Source organism: Hoplias malabaricus, chromosome 1, assembly GCF_029633855.1.
Source record: "Hoplias malabaricus isolate fHopMal1 chromosome 1, fHopMal1.hap1, whole genome shotgun sequence".
NCBI classification, from domain to species: Eukaryota; Metazoa; Chordata; class Actinopteri; order Characiformes; family Erythrinidae; genus Hoplias; species Hoplias malabaricus.
Window position 1 is genome coordinate 5,684,487 of NC_089800.1, and position 22,766 is coordinate 5,707,252.

The 22,766-nt window shown below is 38.6% G+C and overlaps 2 protein-coding genes across 5 annotated transcripts in view; both read right to left on the reverse strand.

The window, feature by feature from the left end:
- The window catches only part of rab11al (RAB11a, member RAS oncogene family, like), a 43,474-nt gene extending 31,585 nt beyond the window's left edge, over positions 1–11,889 (reverse strand). The window contains exons 1-5 of one of the 4 annotated variants that reach the window (XR_010795421.1): positions 11,528–11,882; positions 9,347–9,542; positions 8,791–8,984; positions 7,338–7,418; positions 5,474–6,810 (exon numbers count right to left, since the gene is read on the reverse strand). Coding sequence is in view for 2 of the 4 variants with exons in the window: in XM_066644972.1 (XP_066501069.1) it covers positions 6,671–6,810; positions 7,338–7,418; positions 8,791–8,984; positions 9,347–9,542; positions 11,528–11,567 (651 nt within the window). In the remaining 2 variants the exon portion in view is untranslated. Of the gene's footprint in view, positions 1–4,456; positions 6,811–7,337; positions 7,419–8,498; positions 8,633–8,790; positions 8,985–9,346; positions 9,543–11,527 lie in introns of those variants that run through there. The other 3 variants (XM_066644972.1, XM_066644973.1, XM_066644969.1) reach the window with 3 other exon arrangements.
- A 2,365-nt stretch (positions 11,890–14,254) lies between these two features.
- On the reverse strand, positions 14,255–21,514 carry rab25b (RAB25, member RAS oncogene family b). Its single transcript, XM_066644974.1, has 7 exons — positions 21,222–21,514; positions 19,633–19,751; positions 19,389–19,541; positions 17,138–17,333; positions 16,246–16,439; positions 15,887–15,967; positions 14,255–15,625 (listed from the first exon to the last, which is right to left on the reverse strand). Exons 3-7 carry the CDS (start codon positions 19,423–19,425, stop codon positions 15,498–15,500), a joined length of 636 nt encoding a protein of 211 aa, XP_066501071.1. The 5' UTR covers positions 19,426–19,541; positions 19,633–19,751; positions 21,222–21,514; the 3' UTR covers positions 14,255–15,497.
- Between the last annotated feature and the right edge of the window lie 1,252 nt (positions 21,515–22,766).

The following is a 22,766-nucleotide window of genomic DNA, read 5'->3' on the forward strand; positions in this document are numbered from 1 at the left end:
ATTCAGTAAGAAATTCAAGTAAGATTTTTGTTTTTTTTGCTTTGGTAGAGAATATCTCAGTTACTACAGCATAATCTTGCATTATTTCTCCAGACGTTATCACTACTGTTTTTTTGTTTCGTGTTTTATTAGTCCCAGTCCTATACTACAATTTATAAAGCAATTTTTCTTGAACGGTAAATATTGTCCTAAACATTTTTTTAACAATGATACACATGGGCTTAAGACATTCTAATTTGAAAATGAGAATTTACTTAAAAAAAGCTATTAAAAGCACTTACGTTCCAACTACAATTGCGTCTGGATAAGAGTGAAGCACCTTATTTCAAGACAAACAGCATATGTCTGAAACCAAACATACTATTCATAGTAGTTGAAAAACATCTTAGAGAGCTTAATGTATTACATTATTATTATTACTACTACTACTACTGTTTACACTTGGTTACATTCTGAGGTGTTTTTGTTTTTCCAATTTGCACTGGTACAATACGAAGACAGATTAAACAAGTCTCACCTCAGTCGAAATTTTTGTGACGCAGGCTCATGCCAAGGTTTTTGTGTTTCATTTGCTAACAGTACCTTAACGTTACTGCTTTATTTTTTTAGTGAATTCATCAATTGCATTGACTAACCTAGGAAAAAAAAAACAATGGCCTATTTGGAGGAATGTATTTATGCACAACTTGTGTATTTTTGAAGCCAAACATCTAAAACGATTATGCAAATCACATTCACTGGCTTGGATTTTAGAAAAACTGTGCCCATGTAGATAAAAAAAAAAAAAAAAACATTTCAAGAGCGTATTCCTGGATCTCTACATTCATCAAGTCAGGGAATACACAAAGCAATAACAATCTATATTTTAACGTAAATACAAAACTAGACAAAGGGTAGCTCTCAAAGTAATGAAAAATCAATATTTTCAAAGTTGTAAGCATCTCATTCAGGCATCGTTTAGTCGGGTTTTTTTATGCTTCGAAGCACAAAGGTATGTGCATTGTGACGGTATATAATCCTAGCATTGTTAAAATGATGAAAACTTAAAATGGAGCCTCCTCAAGTGAATGCTCTTGCTTTACATTTTCTGGAGCAGAATAATCGCAGTGACATTTCCTGTTTGACAAATTAGAAATGCATAATTCTAGAGCCTATCAGCATGAACAAGTGGACGTTACTCTAACCCTCAAGTACATTAATACTGTATGACTTTAGCATCAGACTAAGGACCGAATTACTTGTAGAATGTTTATAGCAAGACAAGTCATATCCACACACAGTAAGTTTTGGGTGGTATAAACTGCAGCTATTATTAAAGACATTTTCCCAGCAGGCGTGAACAGAGCCCGTCATACCAAGGAGTCAGGTACATTTTTTTTTACAGAGTAGCATTTATTTGCTATTAAATTTAAAAGAATTGTATTTACTCACATATACGGAGATAGATATAAAATGTGACTACCATAGGCATATCATGAGAATATATTTCAGTATTTAAGCCAATTATGAAAATATTTTAAAAGTTAATAATGTTTCTGTTTGACAGTTTGTTTATATTATAGTGTAACTAGTTCTTATCCCAATAGAAAGTTTAAGTTAAAGTGTTTATGTTAGCCAAAGAATTGAAAAGAGATTCAAAAACCTAGAAACCGTACAGTTAAATATTACTATAGCATTAAATAGGCTGAAAGCCTTCTCAGTTATTACGGGGAAACCATGGCAGTTGAGTTCAAACAGCAAATGTCATACTGCTGGGTCAGAAAACACAAGCCCATTTAAATATAGAAAGCATAGAAAAACATAGTAGAACATACCCAAAAAGAGACCAATATACAGACAACTGCAATAACAGTTCATCAGGACCAGAATGTCTATAGTCTTTTAACAATAATGCAACCAGCAAATTCCATTTACTATGAAATTAATCTTATTATACCTAATACAAACGTGGTTTGTTCTTAACACTATATCCATTAAAACAGTGTTGTAAATGCAGAGAGGATGGAGGTGTTAAATTATGAGAGTACAGGGCTGGAAAGTGGTCCAATTCAGAATTACAGAGGAAGAAGGATTTTCATTTTATTGACAATGTGTTGTATTTGTGAAGGTAAATATTAAGAAACACTGTGGTTTATAATACGTACATGGTGTTCTATGGTTTTATAATCCCTTAGATAAATATTGGTTATGCATGCTGATTAATTACAGAGCATTTACCTTTTATCATTTGAAATGTGGATATAAAAGAGCTACATGTAATACAGAGAGCTTTAGTAATTACTTCATCTAGTGTTTAAGATAATAATGTATTAAGTTATTTTTTTCTCCCCCCCCCAAAACTTTTTCTTCTTCCCCAACGTATAGTATCTAATGCACAATTACCGAAAATTAAACATCAGCTGTCACAATATTTCCATAAGGGTACAATCTAAGTTTTGTATAGTGTTGTTAATATTTACTATCTACTAATTTGTAACAATAGCTCAAACAACCCCTTTACATAATCCAGTTAGCAGGGCTCTAGGCATTTATCTATATACACAGCAGCATTCATATAGTAAAGTGAACAGACAAATGTAAATAATGCACTAAAGTAATTCTAATGCCTTTTCGATATAGATGGCCAATGCATTTTGAATGTAAAAAGACCACCCAATCAGTGTGTAATTTTTGCCTTTTTGACCATCAATCAAAGACAAAAGCTTTATGTTTTTGATGCCATGGTTTAGAGAAACTTGTTGCTCCACCATTTCTGTTTAGATTCTCCCTATAGGAAGCGACTAAGGGGAAAAAGTCTTATAACATTTTCGTAAGATTCTATTTTGCTAACATGGGTTATTATTTCATAGAAAGAGGGAGAGGTCAGTATCTGGATGTTATTTATGAATATCTTAAATGAAGCAAACATATTTATAAGTAACTTCAAGGCATTTTGTTTTTTTTATTACAAAGTAAAGGTTAATATATTTCTAAAACACATGAAGTTGATTTCTACTAAAATGATTAAAACTATAGAATTTTTATTTATAAAAGTTAGATAAATCCTTCATACTTCTGACAGTGTAAAATGAGATGGGTGGTGTGGACTTTCAAAGGCTTATATTTTAACTTCAGATGTGCACGATTTTAGAGAAAGACGTGCATTAACGATAGAATAATTTCAGGAAAAAAAATATTTTTTAGGATTAGGAGGTATTTTAGTCATTTCAAGCTTGTGCCTCAAAAATCACTTTTTGCATCGCATCAACACTTGGCAAAAGTGTTGCTTGCCTGTCCTTTAACTAAACCCATACTGCTGACTGAATACAGAATCCTTTTCTCCCTCATTTTCCTGTAATGAACAATTTTTTAATTTTAATTTCTTGTACTTTAATCACTTCATCTGTTTCGACCACAGTGAAGTGAATGGGCATCTCAGAGGTGTCTGGAATGGAGAAGCAGGCGTATAATTGTGCATATACATATTTTTCGTTCACGCATACATCTACTACATAATGTTCCAAGAATTCAGAGTGTGTTCAAAATCCTGACACAGACGTCCTAAAAAAAATGTTATTCAAAAACAACATTCAACTGCCCCTGCAATTTGTGCTATTGCGCTTTCTACACGTCGATGGAATGTAGTAGATCTGTGCTGGTTTCAGCTCACGTAAAAAATACACTCAAATGTTTTGTAATACAATGCATGTATTTTGTATCACCGGGCCTGGAAAACAATGAAAATGTTTCGTTGCGTACAAGTGGGGGCTTTTGTACACACTGCACTGAAGGGCTTATTTATTTTTCGCTTGTAGATTTTCACCATCACTTCAAATTCTAGCGTACCATGAACCGTGGCTTGTTAATTCCAAGCTTGCATTGAAAAAGGACAGTCTCAGCTCTAACTTTATGGTGAAAGTGTATCTCAACTGTTTTGACTTTGTAATGGCAAAGGTAACTGTGTAGCGTGGTATGTTTTTCAGTATGATAGGGACACAAAAGGGGGCTATGGGGTGATCATATTCTTGGTCTTGCTTTGGATGGAAAACTCCGGTCCAACAGTCTGTCTTTGGTAGCTTTCAGAATCTTCCAACACAGTAGAAGTGTTTCATATAACTCATGTAGTGGTCTTAGTGCATTAGTTTGGACCAGCATCTCCTGCTGTTAGTGTTTGGTTCCTCGTTGGTGAGTGAGAAGGGTTTGCCATACCATAGTCTTGGCTAGCCAATACTTTCAGAAGTCTTCTTTTTAAAATTTGTCATTCAGTGTCGTGCCCACACGAGGCATACAAATTGCAGGTTGATTTCTTAGCACATGTTTTTTGTGACTTTTCATTTTTGATATTTGATCAATGTATCTATGCCATACTAGTTTTGATTTTGGTTATTTTCAAAAATGTATTGTAAATGTTTCTAATAAAACAAATTTAATAATCTCAAAGTGTATGGAAAGTCTGTGATTCAAGTCCAGTTTCACACCCAAAGCCAAATATGTTTTATTTATAATGTACATATACACAGATAATATCCCTCTAATTCCATTAAGTGTGAATGCCACTAATGCTAAAAAGAACAGTAAGCCACATTTTTTTTCCCCCTCATTTCTCTTGTAGGATACATTGCTATGTAGAGTCACATGGCTGGCCACACGTCTAGTTATAAGACCAGAACAAGATGTAAGGGGCATATTTCTGCTGAATACCAGAGGAAAGAATGGCATTTACCCCAGCTTATAGACTGCTGTGAGCCTTAATTTCACATCACCATGAAATATTCCACTGCAATGAAGTAGTATTTAGGTTTCAAGTAATGTTTTGGAAACAATTTTTTATTGCCCTTTTAAATCAAAGTATTTACTGGGTGAAAGGTACTGTTGCATCCTTCAAAATGCAAAAGTACTAACACACCGTCTTAAATGCTTGGATAAACTCTAAAAGCCTAATACATCAACCGGAGCTTAGTTTATTCATGAAAACTTAGTTCTTTAGCCATTTTACCCAAGAACAACAATCAGCAGGTGGTAGTCGATGATAATTTCTACAGACATGCGTTACTCTTACATAATTTGGTATGTAAATTAAGGAGCTTGAGGAGGAGTGTTTAACTCTCACTTATAAAGAAATACTGTAGCTTGTTTGCTACATAAACTCTGACATATTTAGCATTAGTGTACTGATCATTTCATTTATTATATATGGTAATTGGTAACAAAATGATGAATGTTGATGATGCAGTTACTATAACACAGCTAAATGACGTTCATCACTGTGCCATTTATTTTCTCTATTCTGATTTTACTAACCTTTTTTTTTTTTTTTAAACCACACCACCTCGCACTGGCCACAACTACCACTAAAGTGAAATAAGAAGGGAGGGCGAGAGAGAGAGAGAGGGAGTGAGAGATGGGACACAATTAACAGAGATCCCGGAGGGTATGGCTCTGTTCAGGTTACATATAGCAGATAATAGTGGTGGGCAATGAGGATTTCACTTACAGTAAGACAAGCCCCTTCCAGTACATCAGAAACTCCTCAGTGAGCAGCTCCAAGCGCCACTGTTGCTCAATCTTGCAACATAATACATCCACCTAGAGGATGAGCCTCCAGCCTGAGAGGGGCTGCTTCCTGCCTCGGTCTAAGTCCCTGCCTCTCTGTTTTCTAGCCGCAGAAAAAAGAGGTTAAATCACTGTTACGGAAAGGACAACACCCAGAAAGCCACTAACGCAAGATTCTTTGAAGTCTATTCAAAATATTCGTTAAAAATTCTTAACACATCTGCTTAGAATAAAGAAACAAAAAAGCTATATGTCTCATATTTGCAGAAAAAATAGTCAGAAAAGAAAACACAAAGATATGTGCTGCATATAAAGTGGTCAAATAACTTAACAACACACTTCCGGGTCCGTTTCGGTTAGATGTTCTTTACTCTCGACTCGGAATGCCCCACATACAGAACGGACACACTTTCGATTAATGACATACAATAATTCAAACCATAAATAAAAGACTAAATATAGGCAGAACAACAAATCAACACCACCATGAGAAGACATGTTTGTTGCAGTGTATTTTTTTTTAAAAAAATCCACAGGCTCTCTCAGGATTTAATCTCAAAAATGTAATCTTAGAAATTTCAATTCATTAAGGTTAAATACACAGAGGTCACTTCACTCCTTGAGCCAGCTTAATGAAAAGACATTATGGGATGCGCAGAGAGGAACTAGGTCTCGTTTTGTGTTTCCCTTGTTCAAGGATGCAACAGAAGCTAGACTCATGTGTAGTGGTTAATAAAAGTGTAGAATTTCACTGTAGCACCCTCCTTCCATCTAAAGCTGTAAAACACACAGGCATCATGACATCCGTCGCACATTCTAGGCTCTGTTCCTTCCAGCACTTTCTTTGTCTATTCTTGAGAAAAGTGCATAAAAATAAAAAAAAAATGGTCTCCCAGTTCTCTACCAGTGAGAAAATATAAAGAATGATATCAGTCCATGTAAAAAAAAGTATTTTTCCTATATTAAAGCTTATAAATCGTTGAATTAGGGCACAACCAATAAAGCTTGTTGCATTTGATAACAAAGAGCTGCATAGTGAGACAGCATGAACTAAGCAGAGCTTATGAGGCCTCTTTTGTGGCCCGTGTCCAGCCTGATGTCGGTTTTACCCATGATCCTGTGGTCCTGTGGAGGCTGCTCAGTTGTTCTGGCAGCAGGAGTTTTGTTTGGCAGAGCCTTGGGTGGGCTGCACTGTGATGGGTACTACATTAGAGTTGGGGGAGAAATCAGCCTCGCCACGCCCTGAGATTTGCCTCTGAGAAACAATGCGATAGATTGCTGCAAAAAGGGAAGGAGAGAAAGAGAGAAAGAAAGAAAAAAATGAAAGAGAGCGAGAGAGAGAGAGAGAACAAGCTTGTAGCCTGTGATTGCAAAATGAACAATGCTTAATTTCCTTTATAATGTATGAAAAAAATACATAAGAGTAACAAAGGTAAGAAAGTGTCTGAACACCTAAAGAAGAAACACTTACAAAGCAAACACCTTTTGAAAGGCATGTATATTTTATTGGAGCAAATACTGATAACTTGACCTCAAAACGTGTTAAAATCACAAGGGACTTACACGGGTTAGTGGCTTAGAATTTGCTGCCACCTAACGGCAGGTACCCACACCAATAAAATATATTCCTGTACTGGTGTGTTAATCTTCGCCAGATATGATGCACTAAATATATTTGATTCAAAAGCCGCATGAATGAAACATGCAAAATTAGTGCAATTATTGGTGTTGTAAAAATGGTGTTGAAATATACTTCATTCACAGTGATGACGAATACAATACGGCTATTTATGGATTAGACTCACCTGTGAGAATGGTTTGGAAGGCGAGCTCTACGTTAGAGGAATCCAAGGCAGAAGTCTCAAGGAATGAAAGCCCATGCTTCTCTGGAAAAAACACAATTCAGGAATGTGAACCAAGTTAAACCAATTTCAAAAGCAAACATGATCTACCGGATTTCAGGTGCTTCCTTGTGGTTCTCATGGTGTAAAATGATGCTGTTACACATATCATTATCACATTTAATTCACTGTTACATAAATTAGCTATTAAAGCCAAGTTACTGAGTTTAGCGTAAACATAACTTTTATATTTATTGTAAATTTAATAATGTTTATTTAAATTAAGCATGTATATTCAACTCTGATAAAATCCCAAGATACTAAATGATTTTATTTATTAATAAAAGTAAGAAATATTATATTTATTCATTCATCATCATTATCTGTAAGCGCTTATCCAGTTCAGGGTCGCGGTGGGTCCAGAGCCTACCTGGAATCATTGGGTGCAAGGTGGGAATACACCCTGGAGGGGGCGCCAGTCCTTCACAGGGCAAAACACACATTCACTCACACACTACGGACACTTTTTGAGTCGCCAATCCACCTACCAACGTGTGTTTTTGGATTGTGGGAGGAAGCCGGAGCACCCGGAGGAAACCCACGCAGACACAGAGAGAACACACCACACTCCTCACAAACAGTCACCGGAGGAAACCCACGCAGACACAGGGAGAACACACCACACCCCTCACAGACAGTCACCCGGAGGAATCCCACGCAGACACAGGGAGAACACACCACACTCCTCACAGACCGTCACCCGGAGTGGGAATCGAACCCACAACCTCCAGGCCCCTGGAGCTGTGACTGCGACACTACCTGCTGCGCCACCGTGCCACCCCAAATATTATATATTCAATATAAAAATTGTTTGCCATCAGACAATACTTTTTTGTTTATATATACTTCTTTATCTGCCCCTATTCCATGCTAAACCATATTTAAAATTCTCCTAATGGTCATTATGAGGGCAAATACACAAACAACAAGGCCACGGAGAAATTCACATACAATGGTATCAACAACCAAATATATAAACGGTTGAATTAACCGTGCATTATCCAAGCAGTATATGCAAGTAATGTTTCAGGGACCTGTGTATTACATGATTATAATCAAGGGAAATCTCCCTTAAAATTTCTAAAATTCTTGCAGTCTTAAGAGTTTAATACATCCAGCACTGTGAAAACAAACACTTACCCTTGTAACCCAGCACTCATCCTTGGTAAAGGCACATGAAACACCAATTAAAATTCCATCTAAGGACAGAAACCATTTCCACATATTGGTCTTACATGTTTCTGCACTTGGGTTTCAGTGTCAGCCAATGAAACGCCTCATCATCAGGTGTCACTTGAATATAGAGATACATTTATATACGAAAGATCAGCATCAGTAAACGCAACGTTAAACCAACCTGAGAACGCTTTGGCCTCATCCGTAGGCACGGCTCTCAGGTGCCGCAGGTCGCTTTTGTTGCCCACCAGCATGATGACAATGTTGCTGTCCGCGTGGTCCTGCAGCTCCTTAAGCCAACGTTCGGCGTTTTCGTACGTCAAATGCTTTGCAATGTCGTACACCAGGAGAGCACCCACAGCACCACGGTAGTATCTGTAAAAACACACAGGGTTATTAGACATACAGAAGAAGAAAGAATGTCTGAAAGGCAGCATTACCATCGACTGTGATTTCTTGAGAATTCCTACGGAGAAACTGTTTACAGTATATTTTACAAATAAAGAATACATATTAAACAAATCATTGCTTAAGGCTCAATACGTTAAAAGACTGATTCAGCAAAGGCTCTTTTCAAAATACTGTGTTGGTCCTTCATTTTTTTAAAGCAATAACTTGAAGCCAAGTCTTCAATGATTTCACCACACTTTACTAAAGCAGTTTTACTCGCCTAACAACGGCTGCAAAAAAATCACGGTAACACACGGCCTCTCGTGGCCTACTGCTTTAGCACTCACGCTGAGGTGATGGCGCGGTATCTCTCCTGGCCTGCTGTGTCCCAGATCTGAGCTTTGATGGTTTTGCCCTCCACCTGGATGCTGCGAGTGGCGAACTCCACACCGATGGTGCTCTTGCTCTCCAGGTTAAACTCGTTGCGTGTGAAGCGAGACAGCAGGTTACTTTTACCCACGCCAGAGTCTCCGATCAGCACAACTGAGGGGATTTAAAAAGAGCGGTCAGCAAGATTACTATGTCTCCGAGGATGTGTGGTCAGTCCGGGAGGTTTTGTTGGTTTTAAGATCTTTTATAATGAACGATAAAAGTCTCACCACAGTAAAAAAGCGAAGGTTTCTACAGATCAAATTCTCCACGAGCTGAGAGAACACGTTTCATCCAATCAGATTTGTACAAAGACACTATGCACTTATGTTTAAATATATACAAAACTAAATATAAACATGAGGAAGAGACAAACTGAAATGGAAAAAAAGTAAGTTTAAGACAGATCTGCTCCTAATTTCAATATTTCTAACGCTATTTCTCAACAGATACGCACATACATTAATTTAATACTGACATCAGCTTATAATCTCTGTACTGGTGTAACCCATTAACCCCATTTACAAGTTTAGAGATATGCTGGTTTTACAACAGCCACAGGCCACAGGTAAAACATCAAACATCCCAGAATTAACCATTGACAGGGAGATGTAGATAACCTCTGAATAAAATTAGCCTCCACTAAAAAGTACAGCTGATGGAAAGTTGGTGAACTGGAGATTAGGCAGAAAGTGGCTCTGTGCAGAAGTCTGAGCCATGATTCATTAGCTGTGACTGAGTCATGATCAAACAGTTAGAGGTGTAGCAGCATTTCAGAGGTGGGGCTCTTTGTTTAAAGCACACCTAGGGGAAGAGTCAAGGCATGTCTTAATGAAACACCCCCACAGGCCGGCTCCTAAATCCCTGATTTACTTGCGGCCACGTAAAGCCATGTGCAATAGCAGTGGAAGATTGAAAGAAGATAATCTTATCTCCTTTTATTTTTCTAGCTCAGCAAACTATTGGGAATCTAAAACTACAAGAGGTTCGAGTTCTCCTCTTTCCATGTCTGTAGGGAAAACACATGATGCAAAAGGAGATTCATGCAGGTCTTTCTGGTTCTACTGCACCTGGGGAACTCCCGCTCAGGAACAGACTGCAAATGTTAGTTTCTCACTCAAAAGACCATTGTGTTTGCGACTAGTTGTGATATTATGGTGGTGAGGCTACTTAAAAGCCTTCGGGAGAAGTTCTTTATTGGCCATTTCCCTGGAAGGAGAGGAAATACAGAAGAGTACAACTCTGTCTCAGTTTACGGAAAAGATTTAGCTTCAACAGTACAATCAGATGGTTGTGAAAGCGCAGCATTTGGAAATAAACGGTCATTTTCAAAATGTCAGCTTCCTTAATTTGAGACCTCTCTTTTCCACAGCTGTTACAGTTAAAGGAGCAGGACAACGTACGTGTAAATGACACCTATTTGTGATGCATTGTCAATGGTAAAGAGGGTCTACGCGTTTCTGATTTGATTTACCCATGAACCTCTGTGTCTGAGACTTTTTATGTAATGACGTTGGTATAATGATTATAATAAAATAATAATAATAAAATATTTGGGTGTGGGGTTTAATTTTCATTGCATCTATCCAAGTACTGATTAATCTTGATATTTCTTTTTAAATATAGTTAAACAATGTCCACACACTGTTTATATGCTTTGCACTTAATACTCATTAATGAGTCATTAATAGATAAAGACGTCTGGTTTTTATATCAACACCACGGTAAAAAGCCTCTAAATCGTAAGCTTCTCAGGACTGGACCACTTCACATACATTAAATCACTCCCAAAACTTCTTAAAAACGTTCACAACTGAATAATACTTTTTTTTTTTTTTTTGAAAATTAGGTGGTATATCCCTTTAAGGCGTTCATTGAAGTGTAGTGTAGTAACATCGCTGTAATATCAGAGCACACCCCGTACTGAGGGGTTATAGGGACAAAATAAGCTATTTTTATGCGTCCAGTGAATGTTTTTGAGTAGAAATGGGGTTAGTGTGCCCTGTCGTTGACACCGAGTTAACCTAATTGACAGCTATGCTTACAGCTTAGCTTCTGGACTGAAGTCAGGGCTGTTTTTTTTTTTTGAAGCCACTCACCTTTAAAAAGATAGTCGTACTCTTCTTCTCTACCCGTCATTGCTTCGGTTCTGAGTCGTTGATAGGCGAGTTAACGTGAAATCTTGAATAAACGCAGATTCAACACTACTTCTGAATAGTTCTGCTGAAAGTAACTTAGCTTTAGGCTAACGTTTACTAACGTCAAAGAAACTTGTCATGAAGACAGACGCTCGTCACTCAACTCCCCGCTAAAAAAGACTTAACGCCTGCTTATAAACCGCGTATAATGACGTAAACATACGTTAAACTTTTAGGAAAGAAGTATTTTAAAGCCAAATCGTCTCAGCTTCTCCGTTTAAACGGAAGACCTCGTTAGCCTGCGTCACCGAAACTTTCAGTCCTCGTATCTCGCTCCTGGAGACGTTAACACCTGCCACCAGCCAACGCCTGATTGGCTCAAGCTATTGTCATTCAAAAAACCTGTGCCCAATCAGCGAGAGCGCCGGCTTTCGCAGGTATGGTCCCGCCCCCGGATTACAGCACCTGACGGCTGAGTCTCAAATGGTTCCCTTTGGCTTCTCGTTGTATAGCGCATATTAAAGCTATAAAACTAGGATTTCTAGACTCAACTAGTTTATTAAATGATATACAGGGATACATAGAGATATGACTGAATATAAAACGGTATTTACTTCGATAATTAATGCAATGCTTGAATGTAGAAGCCGTAATATCTTGTCATAAATAGTGAAATACATAGGGAGCAGGGAACCATTTGGGACTGAGCCGAAATGCCACGTAGTGTTCGTTCATTTCATTTCAGAGTGAAACACCTATAAATCGCTGCACATTTGCAAATTTTCAATGTCTTCCTTCAGCGTTATGCCCATATTAGGAAGTATAAGTCTAAGCGGTTTTTCCTCTATGGCAAAAATTAATGGTGAAAAAAATTATGACATGTTGATAGAAAATTACATATTTATAAGTTATTTCCACGTAAAAAAAAAATTTTAAAAGCTGGCTCAGGTAAATGTAAAACTACACAGTCGTTAAGGTTGCGCATCTATGAAATTTGAACAATATACGCTTCCCCTACTCCTCCGCCATTTCCCTGCAGCTTGAAAGGCCCCACTTTGCCAGCTGAGGGGATTGTTCCTCGGGTTTATGACATGAGAAACCCTGGCTCTCTATATTCACGCATTGAAACTGTCTTTAAAACACAGTTTCAAAAAGTGTTGACTGCTATTTTCACTCATAACACATCTTCTAGTGTATTAACAACACCTCAAGGGCATGCTAACCAGATTAAACACTTGCATTTTACAGAGTGGGGTTTGTAATTAAATTTGTGTAATGAATTCAGTTATTACATTTATATATTGCTACAAGCTAACACTGATGCACACTAAACCAGTCAGATCACCTTAATAAAAGACTTAATTTAAACCACAAATATACGTCATATATCATGGTAAGTCAGTTTGGCAGACGCAACTCCAGTTAAAGTAGCTTGTGGTGTTATTGTGATGGTATAGTATTATAGTAGAGCTAATTTGTATAAGCAAATATTATACAAATAACTACTAAGAGTTTGGTTTTGTATTTTATTCAGAGAAGCTTCTGTTTAATTTCAAATATTAAAATTTTTTTGTAATGGTTATTTAAACTGGAGGGGCGGCACGGTGGTGCAGCAGGTAGTTTCGCGGTCACACAGCTCCAGGGGCCTGGAGATTGTAGGTTCGATTCCTGCTTCGGGTGACTGTCTATGAGGAGTGCAGTGTGTTCTCCCTGTGTCCACGTGGGTTTCCTCTGGGTGACTGTCTGTGAGGAGTGTGGTGTGTTCTCTCTGTGTCCGTGTGGGTTTCTTCTGGGTGACTGTCTGTGAGGAGTGCAGTGTGTTCTCCCTGTGTCCGCGTGGGTTTCCTCTGGGTGACTGTCTGTGAGGAGTGTGGTGTGTTCTCTCTGTGTCCGTGTGGGTTTCTTCCGGGTGACTGTCTGTGAGGAGTGTGGTGTGTTCTCCCTGTGTCTGCGTGGTTTTCCTCCGGGTGACTGTCTGTGAGGAGTGTGGTGTGTTCTCCCTGTGTCTGCGTGGGTTTCCTCCGGGTGACGGTCTGTGAGGAGTGTGGTGTGTTCTCCCTGTGTCTGCGTGGGTTTCCTCCGGGTGACGGTCTGTGAGGAGTGTGGTGTGTTCTCCCTGTGTCTGCGTGGGTTTCCTCCGGGTGCTCCGGTTTCTTCCCACAGTCCAAAAACACACGTTGGTAGGTGGATTGGCGACTCAAAAGTGTCCGTAGGTGTGAGTGTGTGTGTTGCCCTGTGAAGGACTGGCGCCCCCTCCAGGGTGTATTCCCGCCTTGCGCCCAAAGATTCCAGGTAGGCTCTGGATCCACCACGACCCTGAACTGGATAAGCGCTTACAGATAATGAATGAATGAATGCAGGTTAAATAAATTAAGGGTGGTTTGTGTAGGGTGCACAGTACATAGGATTTTACACACATATTACCACACAGAAATCAAAGGCTTTTCTTTGTATTCAGTTCAATTTTATTTGTGTAAATCTTTACATAATCGTTGTTTTTACAGCTGATACATGTTAAGCAGCTTTACCAGAAATCCAGGTTTGGACCCTTCCTCCTCTGGCCTGCACTGGACAGTGCCGTTATGATACAAGCAGAACAAGGTTTGTGTCAGACACACAAACAAGTATTAACTAATACAGTAAATATTTCTATAAAATGCAATCTATGATTATAATGATGTTTTCTGGGAAATGAATTGCGATTATTACAAGTCCAAACAAAGTTGATATGCATCCAAAAAAATGACTCCTTTCCCTGATATTGTTAATATTTTAACACCACATTGTGATAATAAATATTCCTGTGTTATTTTGGTTTTTGTTGATAATACAATGAAGTCGATTCACTTGATGATCCTGGTTTAAGAATACCAATGTTATAATATGATTCAAGTAAGGTCAAGCCTGAGGACTCAGTGACAGATTAAATACAGCCTGCTTTATTCATTCAAAGGGAAATATTTTCTTTTGTAAATGTAACAAGAAAGAACAATGTTGATAACTGAATTAAAATTACACTATAATGTATTAAATGATTTCGTACATGGTACTTTCCTCACATATTCACAAGGATATATTGACGTCTGTATGCTTCAACAGTTGTTGGGTTAAAGGAATACTTCAGCATTTTAAAACCAATCCCTATCTGCTTCATCTGTTACATTTCTGATTCTGAAATAACAATTTCATCACACCTCCTGATGCTAAGAAAAGAACAGAAAACCCCTTTATTATAAAAGGCAATGGGCAGTTGATTTGGAGAACACTTTTGGTTAATTCTTCGGTCAAAGGTATACGTGAATTAAGCTTTAAATCTGTATAATTTGTTCTTTCAGAGACAAGATATATTTTTTCCAGAGGGAAACATTTGTGGTAATTTGTTTTCACAGATTTTTTCACAGACTCTGATCACTATGGATACCACAGACCCTTAATGAAGGCAAAAAAACTGGATCTGCTGTTTGCTGTGTTGCCTTGGTGTTGAAAAGTTGTGTAAAATTTCACCAGAATAGCTTTGAAGACACATTCTTAAATCTTTCTCATCTCAACACCTGCCTTTCTAGTGTGTTACAGCTGTAGTCATTAATGTGTGTCCTATATTTCAAAAGCTTATTCACAGAGTTCAGAAACGGCCCATTGGTTTCTATTATAGGTTTCGAGCAACTGGACTGATTTTACGACATCAATCATAGGGTGCAGATGCAGCAGACAGGGATTTGTTTGAAAAGTGCTGCAATATCCCAATGCAAAGGCTTTTCTGTGGCTTTTAAAATATTGTGAAATTTAAGACGTACAAAAATACTTTCTCATGAAGGTCACATGCACGAAGGAAGACTGCGTCAGTCGTCAAAAAGTGGTTCCTATGGTTGTTTGATTGAGAAGTGGATGGAAGGAGGAGAGATGACGGTCCACGGATCTTTCCACATCGGTTTTACAAGTTCTTACAGCATGGTTTCTTCTCTTCCTCAGAATCAGCTGGAGGCGTTTTGGGACTGGATAGAGACACAGCATTGATGGACCCCCGGGTCACTTCTTTACTGCTTACTTTCTTATGGATTTCTGTAAGAGAAATTAGTTTTTGGAAATTTTCATGGAATTTACTTGAGCCAAAGCATCATTTTTCACATCAACACGTTATGTTACATTAATGCAGTTGCTGGACAAACGTTAGCAAATAAACCAACAACATAAAATATGTTATTATCTGTATATTGTATTTACTGAAACAGGGCAGATAAACTACAGTCATTAGAAATGGGCTACAAAGTAGAAAAGCATGTAGAAATCTGAGCTGAGTTATTGACAGTATACAGGACTCACCCGTAAGGACATCGTTGAACGCAGATTCAACGTTTGTTGATTCCAAAGCTGAAGTTTCCATGAAGAGCAATCCCTTTTTTTCTGTATATGAGTGACAAAATAAGTTTTTGGGATATTTTGGCCTTTTATAGCTTTAATTTTAATATTAGCATAATTAATATTAATCAATATTTATACTCATTATTTAATATTTTACTGTTCAATAACTGTTAGAAAATTCCTATGTTTATACAAGTCCATATTATGGCATTAAAAATGTAAGTATGGTTCCACATACCAACCCCTGGAGATTAAGGAATTTAGAGGTATAAAGCTATAAAACATATAAAAACATATAAAACTAAGTTTCAGTGTAGTACCTGCAAAATCCTTTGCATCCTCTGTTGGCACAGACCGTATAGATGCCAAGTCGGATTTATTGCCCACTAGCATGACCACAATGTGAGGGTCCGCATGGTCGTAAAGTTCCTTCAGCCAACGCTCGGCACTCTCGTAGGTCAGGTGCTTTGAAATGTCATAAACTAGCAGTGCTCCAACAGCCCCTCGGTAATAACTGAAAAGGAGGAACAGAAGAAAGATGGTTTAGTTACCTGAAGAGGGCTTAGTTTTGGTCTGTTTTGGGGGAGAACATTTATGGGAATATTGCTAATTTGTACCAAAGAATCTAACTGAGATTTTATTGCACATTGCATTGTTTTTTTAAAGATTTGCGCAGGTCAAATTTTGGTCAACAAAGCTACTCTGGGCAAAAGCAAAATTGTAGAGAAGTTGAATTTGTATGATGATTGTTCTATCACCCTTCTAACTGAAATCGAGTGTGCTAGCTTACTGGTTAGCATGCTAAAGTCTACACAGCTACAAACAATAAAATAGACTCCAAGATATTGTTTTAAAACCAATCAATTATTATCTATATTCATGTAAGTTTTTCTTCTGAGTTTTAAATAAAGTTATATATAAAATAATTAGCTCAGGAAAGTTGTCTTAGTGGAGGGCAAGAATGTGCTAATATAACTTTACTGCTCACTTGGGTGGCATGCTATAGATGAGTCAAACTTTGCAAGGGTATGAAAAAACAATATTGAAACAGTAGCAAAGTCATAAAAAGGGTGGTAGACTTAGGCAATGTTCCTTGAGAAGACAAAGCTAAAGTACTTACTCTTCGTGTAATAAATGCAACCTTTTAACTTAAAAACAGTGTGAACACTACAGGAATAGCCCTCCAAACATGCACACACAGGCCATACTCACGCAGAGGTGATGGCTCGATATCTCTCCAGACCGGCTGTGTCCCATATTTGGGCTTTAATTGTTAGGTTGTTTAACTGCACAGTTCTTGTGCTAAACTCAACACCAATTGTCGTCCGGCTGTCATGGTTGAACTCATTTTTGGTGAACCTCGAGAGCAGGTTACTCTTGCCCACACCTGATTCCCCTATTAGCACCACTGGAAAACAAATGGAGAACCACCCATTAATAACACATTACTGTCTTGCTAATACAGGCCCAGGCCTGTGCTAGCTATTTAGCAACAACTGTTAAACACCCTTAATTGAGGTGGTCAGGGCCTAAACAATATTCCTAAAGAGGGCTAATGTTATTATGAGTCATCTGTGATGTTCTGTTGCTGAAATGAACTTTTTAAAACACTGGCCATCACACCCTGCAACAACTTGGGCAACTGCAGTTAGGGAGGTTTAAAAGTTTCGTAATTGAAAAAAGGAATGTCACACCTACTCAGACAGACACAGGAATATGTACAAGAGTGTGGGGTTGGCCACATGAGGCACGATTTAAAAACGTGCACAGTGCAACCAGCTGGTCAACACATTGGGCACCCCAATGCTACAGTATTGGGTGTGACTCATGTGCAGCTGCTCCAGACTGTCTCATTAATTTCCGTGCATTTCTCTGGAGATTATAACTTTCAGACAGTGCAGGTCATGAATTACTTACATACATACATTCAAATACATCATGTAAAAGACCTTAATACGCTTTTATATTTATGACCCATGTAGTACACTCTGTAGGGAGAAGGAATCCATTTGAGGCACAGCCAAATTTTGCCCTTCTAATGGAATTTGATTCACCTTTGGACTAACAAAGCCTGTGTATGTCTTCTAAGGAATGTATGTATAATCTTGGTTTAATTTCAACTTAAAGTGGTAAAAAAATCCTGTTCATCCTGTCTCTGGCTGATCATTTATCTGTGTTGATTTTCCAATCCTGGAAACTGGTGAAACCTTACTTTGTGCACTGTGAGGTAAGACTGGGAGAAAAACACACTGCACGGTAACCTGCCTTGTGCAAACAGCACCCTGGTTGCTATGGCAAATCAGATTTGCGACCTTGGAGCTTTCAGTTTATATGTTGGGTAAGAAACCAGTCCTCGGTTGGGCGAAAATATCCAACCCTGGCTTTGTACCACACTGCACATTATGTCCATTTGTCTTGTGTACAGTTGTGATCGTGAACATATTTATAGCAATTCAGAAATCATCGTATCCAACAGTGGTGCACGTCTTCCTTGAGGCCATTCACCTGGTTCTTTCTGCTTTGGTTTATTGCTGAAACCGTGCAGTCACGGCAATTCAGTCACCAAATGTCCTTCATAACATCATGTGACTAATGTTTACAGTCATTGCTCTGCATACTTAGGCCAGTGTGTCATGCTATGCACATTTCCTCTTCAGGGGCAAAGCAGGTGCACTAACCCCCTGCCATGACACACTTATACAAAATCTACAATAGAGTTCATATCAGATCCACTAGAGAGCCTGCAGTAGTGACATTCTCAAGGCCTAGCGCTGAACTGCAGAAAGTTTAAGAGGTTGCCGTTACATTGGTGTATGCTTCTGAAATTAAAACAAAGGCTCATATCTACGCATTAAGCCTTTAAATCAGTGGCTTGTGCTACCAAAAACACCCAGAAACTGGGAATCTCAGCATTCCCAACATTGTCCTAAGCATCACACCCGCTTCAAAAGCTGATATTCCTGCCCCAATGCGTCCTGATCCATCACTACTTCAGGTAAATGCCACCCACATACTTGGTTTAACGTGAGATGGGGAAAATGGCTCTTTCTACAAGTGAATCTCAAACTCTGTGGCTCCATGGTTCCGTTCCAACTTTCCCATTGGAAGTGATATTGGTAGCGGGTCAGTCTGAGTGCTCTGAATGGCCAGTAGCTACAAAGACCAACATGCAGCACTTTTTTGCACGCACAAAGTTTGTTGCAACAGCAGATGGTAACATACCCATTAAAACAATCTGAGCTCTGGTGTCTGACAGAACGGTATATGAATGTAGTTAAGTCTTTCAGGCTTGTTGTTCTGTCAATAATGACATGGGTGTGTTTAGCTAGCAACAAAATTAAACAATATAACATGCTTTTGCTCAAATGTTCATGTCTGTGGATGAGTAAATCTTCCCTAACTGCAAATTAGTAAACAGTATATTAAAAACATGTCAGAGGTTAAATAATAGCACATAACGCACCTTTAAAGACAAAGTTGTAGGCCTCTTCTGACCCCATCTTCTCAGTGTGTTCCTCTTCCTCAAAATCTAGATAAGAGCATGAGTCAAAATCCCAGCGTGTGGAGAAGAGGAAAGGAAAAACTGAGGTGGCACTCCCAGTAGTCCGGGTGTTAGCTGTGAATCACAAGAGTAAAACAACACAGATTCTATAATATTGTAATGTTGTCAGTCACACCCCAGAGTGTATTTCATTTGAGAAATTTACCTGTTGATACGAGGAACTAGCCGTAGTGTTTGGTCAGGCATTTCCGCTGACAGGTGAAGAGGGGGATGGAGGCTTGTTGGGATGGGGTGGGGCTGTGGGTGTTTTTTGAGTGTGTGTGTCTGAGAGAGAGAGAGAGAGAGAGAGAGAGAGAGAGAGAGAGAGAGAGAGAGAGAGAGAGAGAGAGAGAGAGAGAGAGAGAGAGACTAAATCTGAAGCAGGTTGAACAAGTAGGGCAAGTGCAGGTGCAGTCACATGAAACTGTCTCTAGCGCATACACCTGCTCGGCCAATAAGAATACAGACAAACACAGACCCCTCCCATTTCTAAGGAACAGCCAATTCCTGAGCTTTCTGTGCAAAGCAGGAAGAAATTGGCTTTGGTTCCAAGGAGCCACTCCTAGTACAAATCCTTTCACAAATAAGTTTTCCAGCTTACTTCAAATATAGTTATGTTTGATGCCTGAATTTTGCTTATTGGTTTTTGTACTGGATATTTAAAAATATGGTTCCAATCCTCACAGTGAGGAGACCCGGGGCTTAGCCCCAAGAAAATGTTGCTCTATGAAGTATTTAACAAATGTTTGTAAGATAAAACCAAGCAAGAATTCAGATCTTACAATGAGGGGCTTTTGTTTAATAGTGCAAGCCTACAAAAACTGTATAAATTAATATGTTGGTTTCACACGAAAATTTACTCTGAGATGACTGCTTAACTTATACACTCAGAATAACATGATGTCAAAAACATATACAGTAATAAAACTGCAGTGCTTTGCATTTGTGCTATATACGCTACACCTAGGGTGACCAGACGTGCGCTTTTACCCGGACATGTCCTCTTTTTTAGACTTAAAAAAAGGTCCGAGCGGAATTTCACAAACATCCGGGATTTTGTTTTTCTAGAGCTTACATAGAACTTCGAGAAGTTTCGTTCACATACTAGTCCCGCCCTCCCCTACTCCGATTGGTTCGCTTGAGTGAAAAGGGGGCGTGGTGAAGTAGCCTAAAATCTTCTGATTGGACGGTCTGACTGTAGCGCTACCGTTATTGGTCGATAACCTTCTCTGTAAAAATTTAATTGGTCAGTCAGGCAACGCTCATGTACCCACCCTCAGCTCGAGCAGCTATGCCGAAACGTAAATGTAAGTTCTCGGATTAATTAAAAAAGAAAATCCCATGTTTTGTGTAGCAAATAAAGGTGTAAAGGGTCTAAAAGCACACATAGGTTCAGCTAAACATTACAACGGCAGCGAGGGGCGAGAGCTCATCCCGGCGTGTCCTCTTTTTCACCATCTCAGATCTGGTCACCCTAGCTAAACCAGGGGTGTCAAACTCAGTGGGTAGCATGCGCCATTACACTCAGTGTCAGGTACAGACTGGACCAAATAAGCTTTAATGAATAGCATAACAGCTCTTAATTGTTTCAGTTTATCCACAGGATGCACGTGAATTCACAATTTCAACATACAGAATAGATAAACGTGTAGTCCATTATAACATACATGGTTTTATCATATTTACCCTCACAAACATACATAACATGGACATAACGTCAGTTTTTAAAGTGAGGTTAAAACAGTAATTCAGTACCGTTTGTCTGGAAGGGACTTTGACTCCATTGGCTGCAGCACTGAATGACGGACAGCTAACTCTGGCTTCTGATTGGCTAAATAAGCGACGACCAATGAGAAGCGCGTTCTCTCATGCCGTGGATTAGCCGTTACCTCTGGCTAAGGGAGAGTTGCGGAGCTTCATCGTTTTAACGGTTTCCACTCAGAAATACAGAATAAAACGCCTCCAATATTGGTTCCAAACAGAGCACGGCTTTAAGTGTCCAAAAACGGGATGGTTGGCTGCCCAAAACACGACCCTCGTCCAGCTCTGAATCGGACTCGCGGGAATGTGTGTTTGTATGGAGTCAAAAAAGGGTCAAAAAGATTTGTAGCTGCATTTGAGAAACTGCGTACACGTAAAATTCAAATCCACAAATGTATTGGAATAATCAAATTTAAAACAACGATAATAATTTAAATTAACAAATGTGGAAATAATATTTGTTATGTGTAAATATAATTTTTTTAAAATATCTGTAAAAGATTTGCATTTGTAAATCAAGTGTGAGTGTGTGAATCATTCATTCATTCATTCATTATCTGTAACCCTTATCCAATTCAGGGTCGCAGTGGGTCCAGAGCCTACCTGGAATCATTGGGCGCAAGGCGGGAATACACCCTGGAGGGGGCGCCAGTCCTTCACAGGGCAACAGAGAGAGACACACACACACACACACACAGTATCTTCTCAAATGGCTTAAAATGTGCCAGATCAAACATTTTTGAGGTTCCAAATGTGACAGTTGGAGTTTTTGAATGATTTGGAAAAAATCCACATTTTTAGAATTTAGAATATTTTGGTGGGCTGGATCCAGCTTTAAAATGCAACTTTAATATTAGAAAAAACCTGGGGCTATTGAAAAAACACCTGGGGCTTTAGTCCTGTAGCCAGTCATGCCCCCATAGCTAATAGGACACAAATGGGTGTTTAGTGTTCTCCTCCAAGCATATTGAGCTCCAATTATGTTATAGTGGCAATTTGAATGAGCTGTGACTTTTCATGTTTCAAAGGAAGTATGGGCAGCTTCTATCCTCAGAGCTCAGAAACACCATGTGATTGTGGGCGTTAGCTAAAAAGCTGAAAATGGATATAAAAGTTAAATCTTAAACAGACTTTTCTGTTTGTTGCAGATGCATGGTAATTTAGGCAACGCTAGTGTAATTAGCTTTCATTACTTATAAGCTTCAATAGCCTTACAGCTCCAGGGCAAAGCTAAAGAATCTTTTGGCTGATTTACTTCTTTCAGGTTATAGTATAAAACTATGATATATACATGTATTTTGTTTTGAGGTATCATTACATTCATGTTGAAAAACACATTATTTACATGTTATTACCTAAAACATGTGTAAGTTACAAAGCAATAACAGCATTCTGTCAAGGACATGACCAACAGCGCAGGTGCAGTATTGTTTATATGATGACAACACGGATCAAGGAGAATGAGGTATGTGGATTACTTTCCTAATGGCAGGCAAAAGTGGTCTAACAACTGCTTGTGTTGCTCAGGACATTTTCTTT

Excerpts from the sequence above, each read along its gene's own strand:
- rab25b (XM_066644974.1), bottom strand. The coding sequence starts at position 19,425 with ATGGGGTCAGAAGAGGCCTACAACTTTGTCTTTAAAG. Across the intron at positions 17,334-19,388 it reads CTACAACTTTGTCTTTAAAG|TGGTGCTAATAGGGGAATCA; the intron begins GTGCGTTATGTG and ends TTTGTTTTCCAG. Across the intron at positions 15,968-16,245 it reads GGATGCAAAGGATTTTGCAG|AAAAAAAGGGATTGCTCTTC; the intron begins GTACTACACTGA and ends ACTCATATACAG.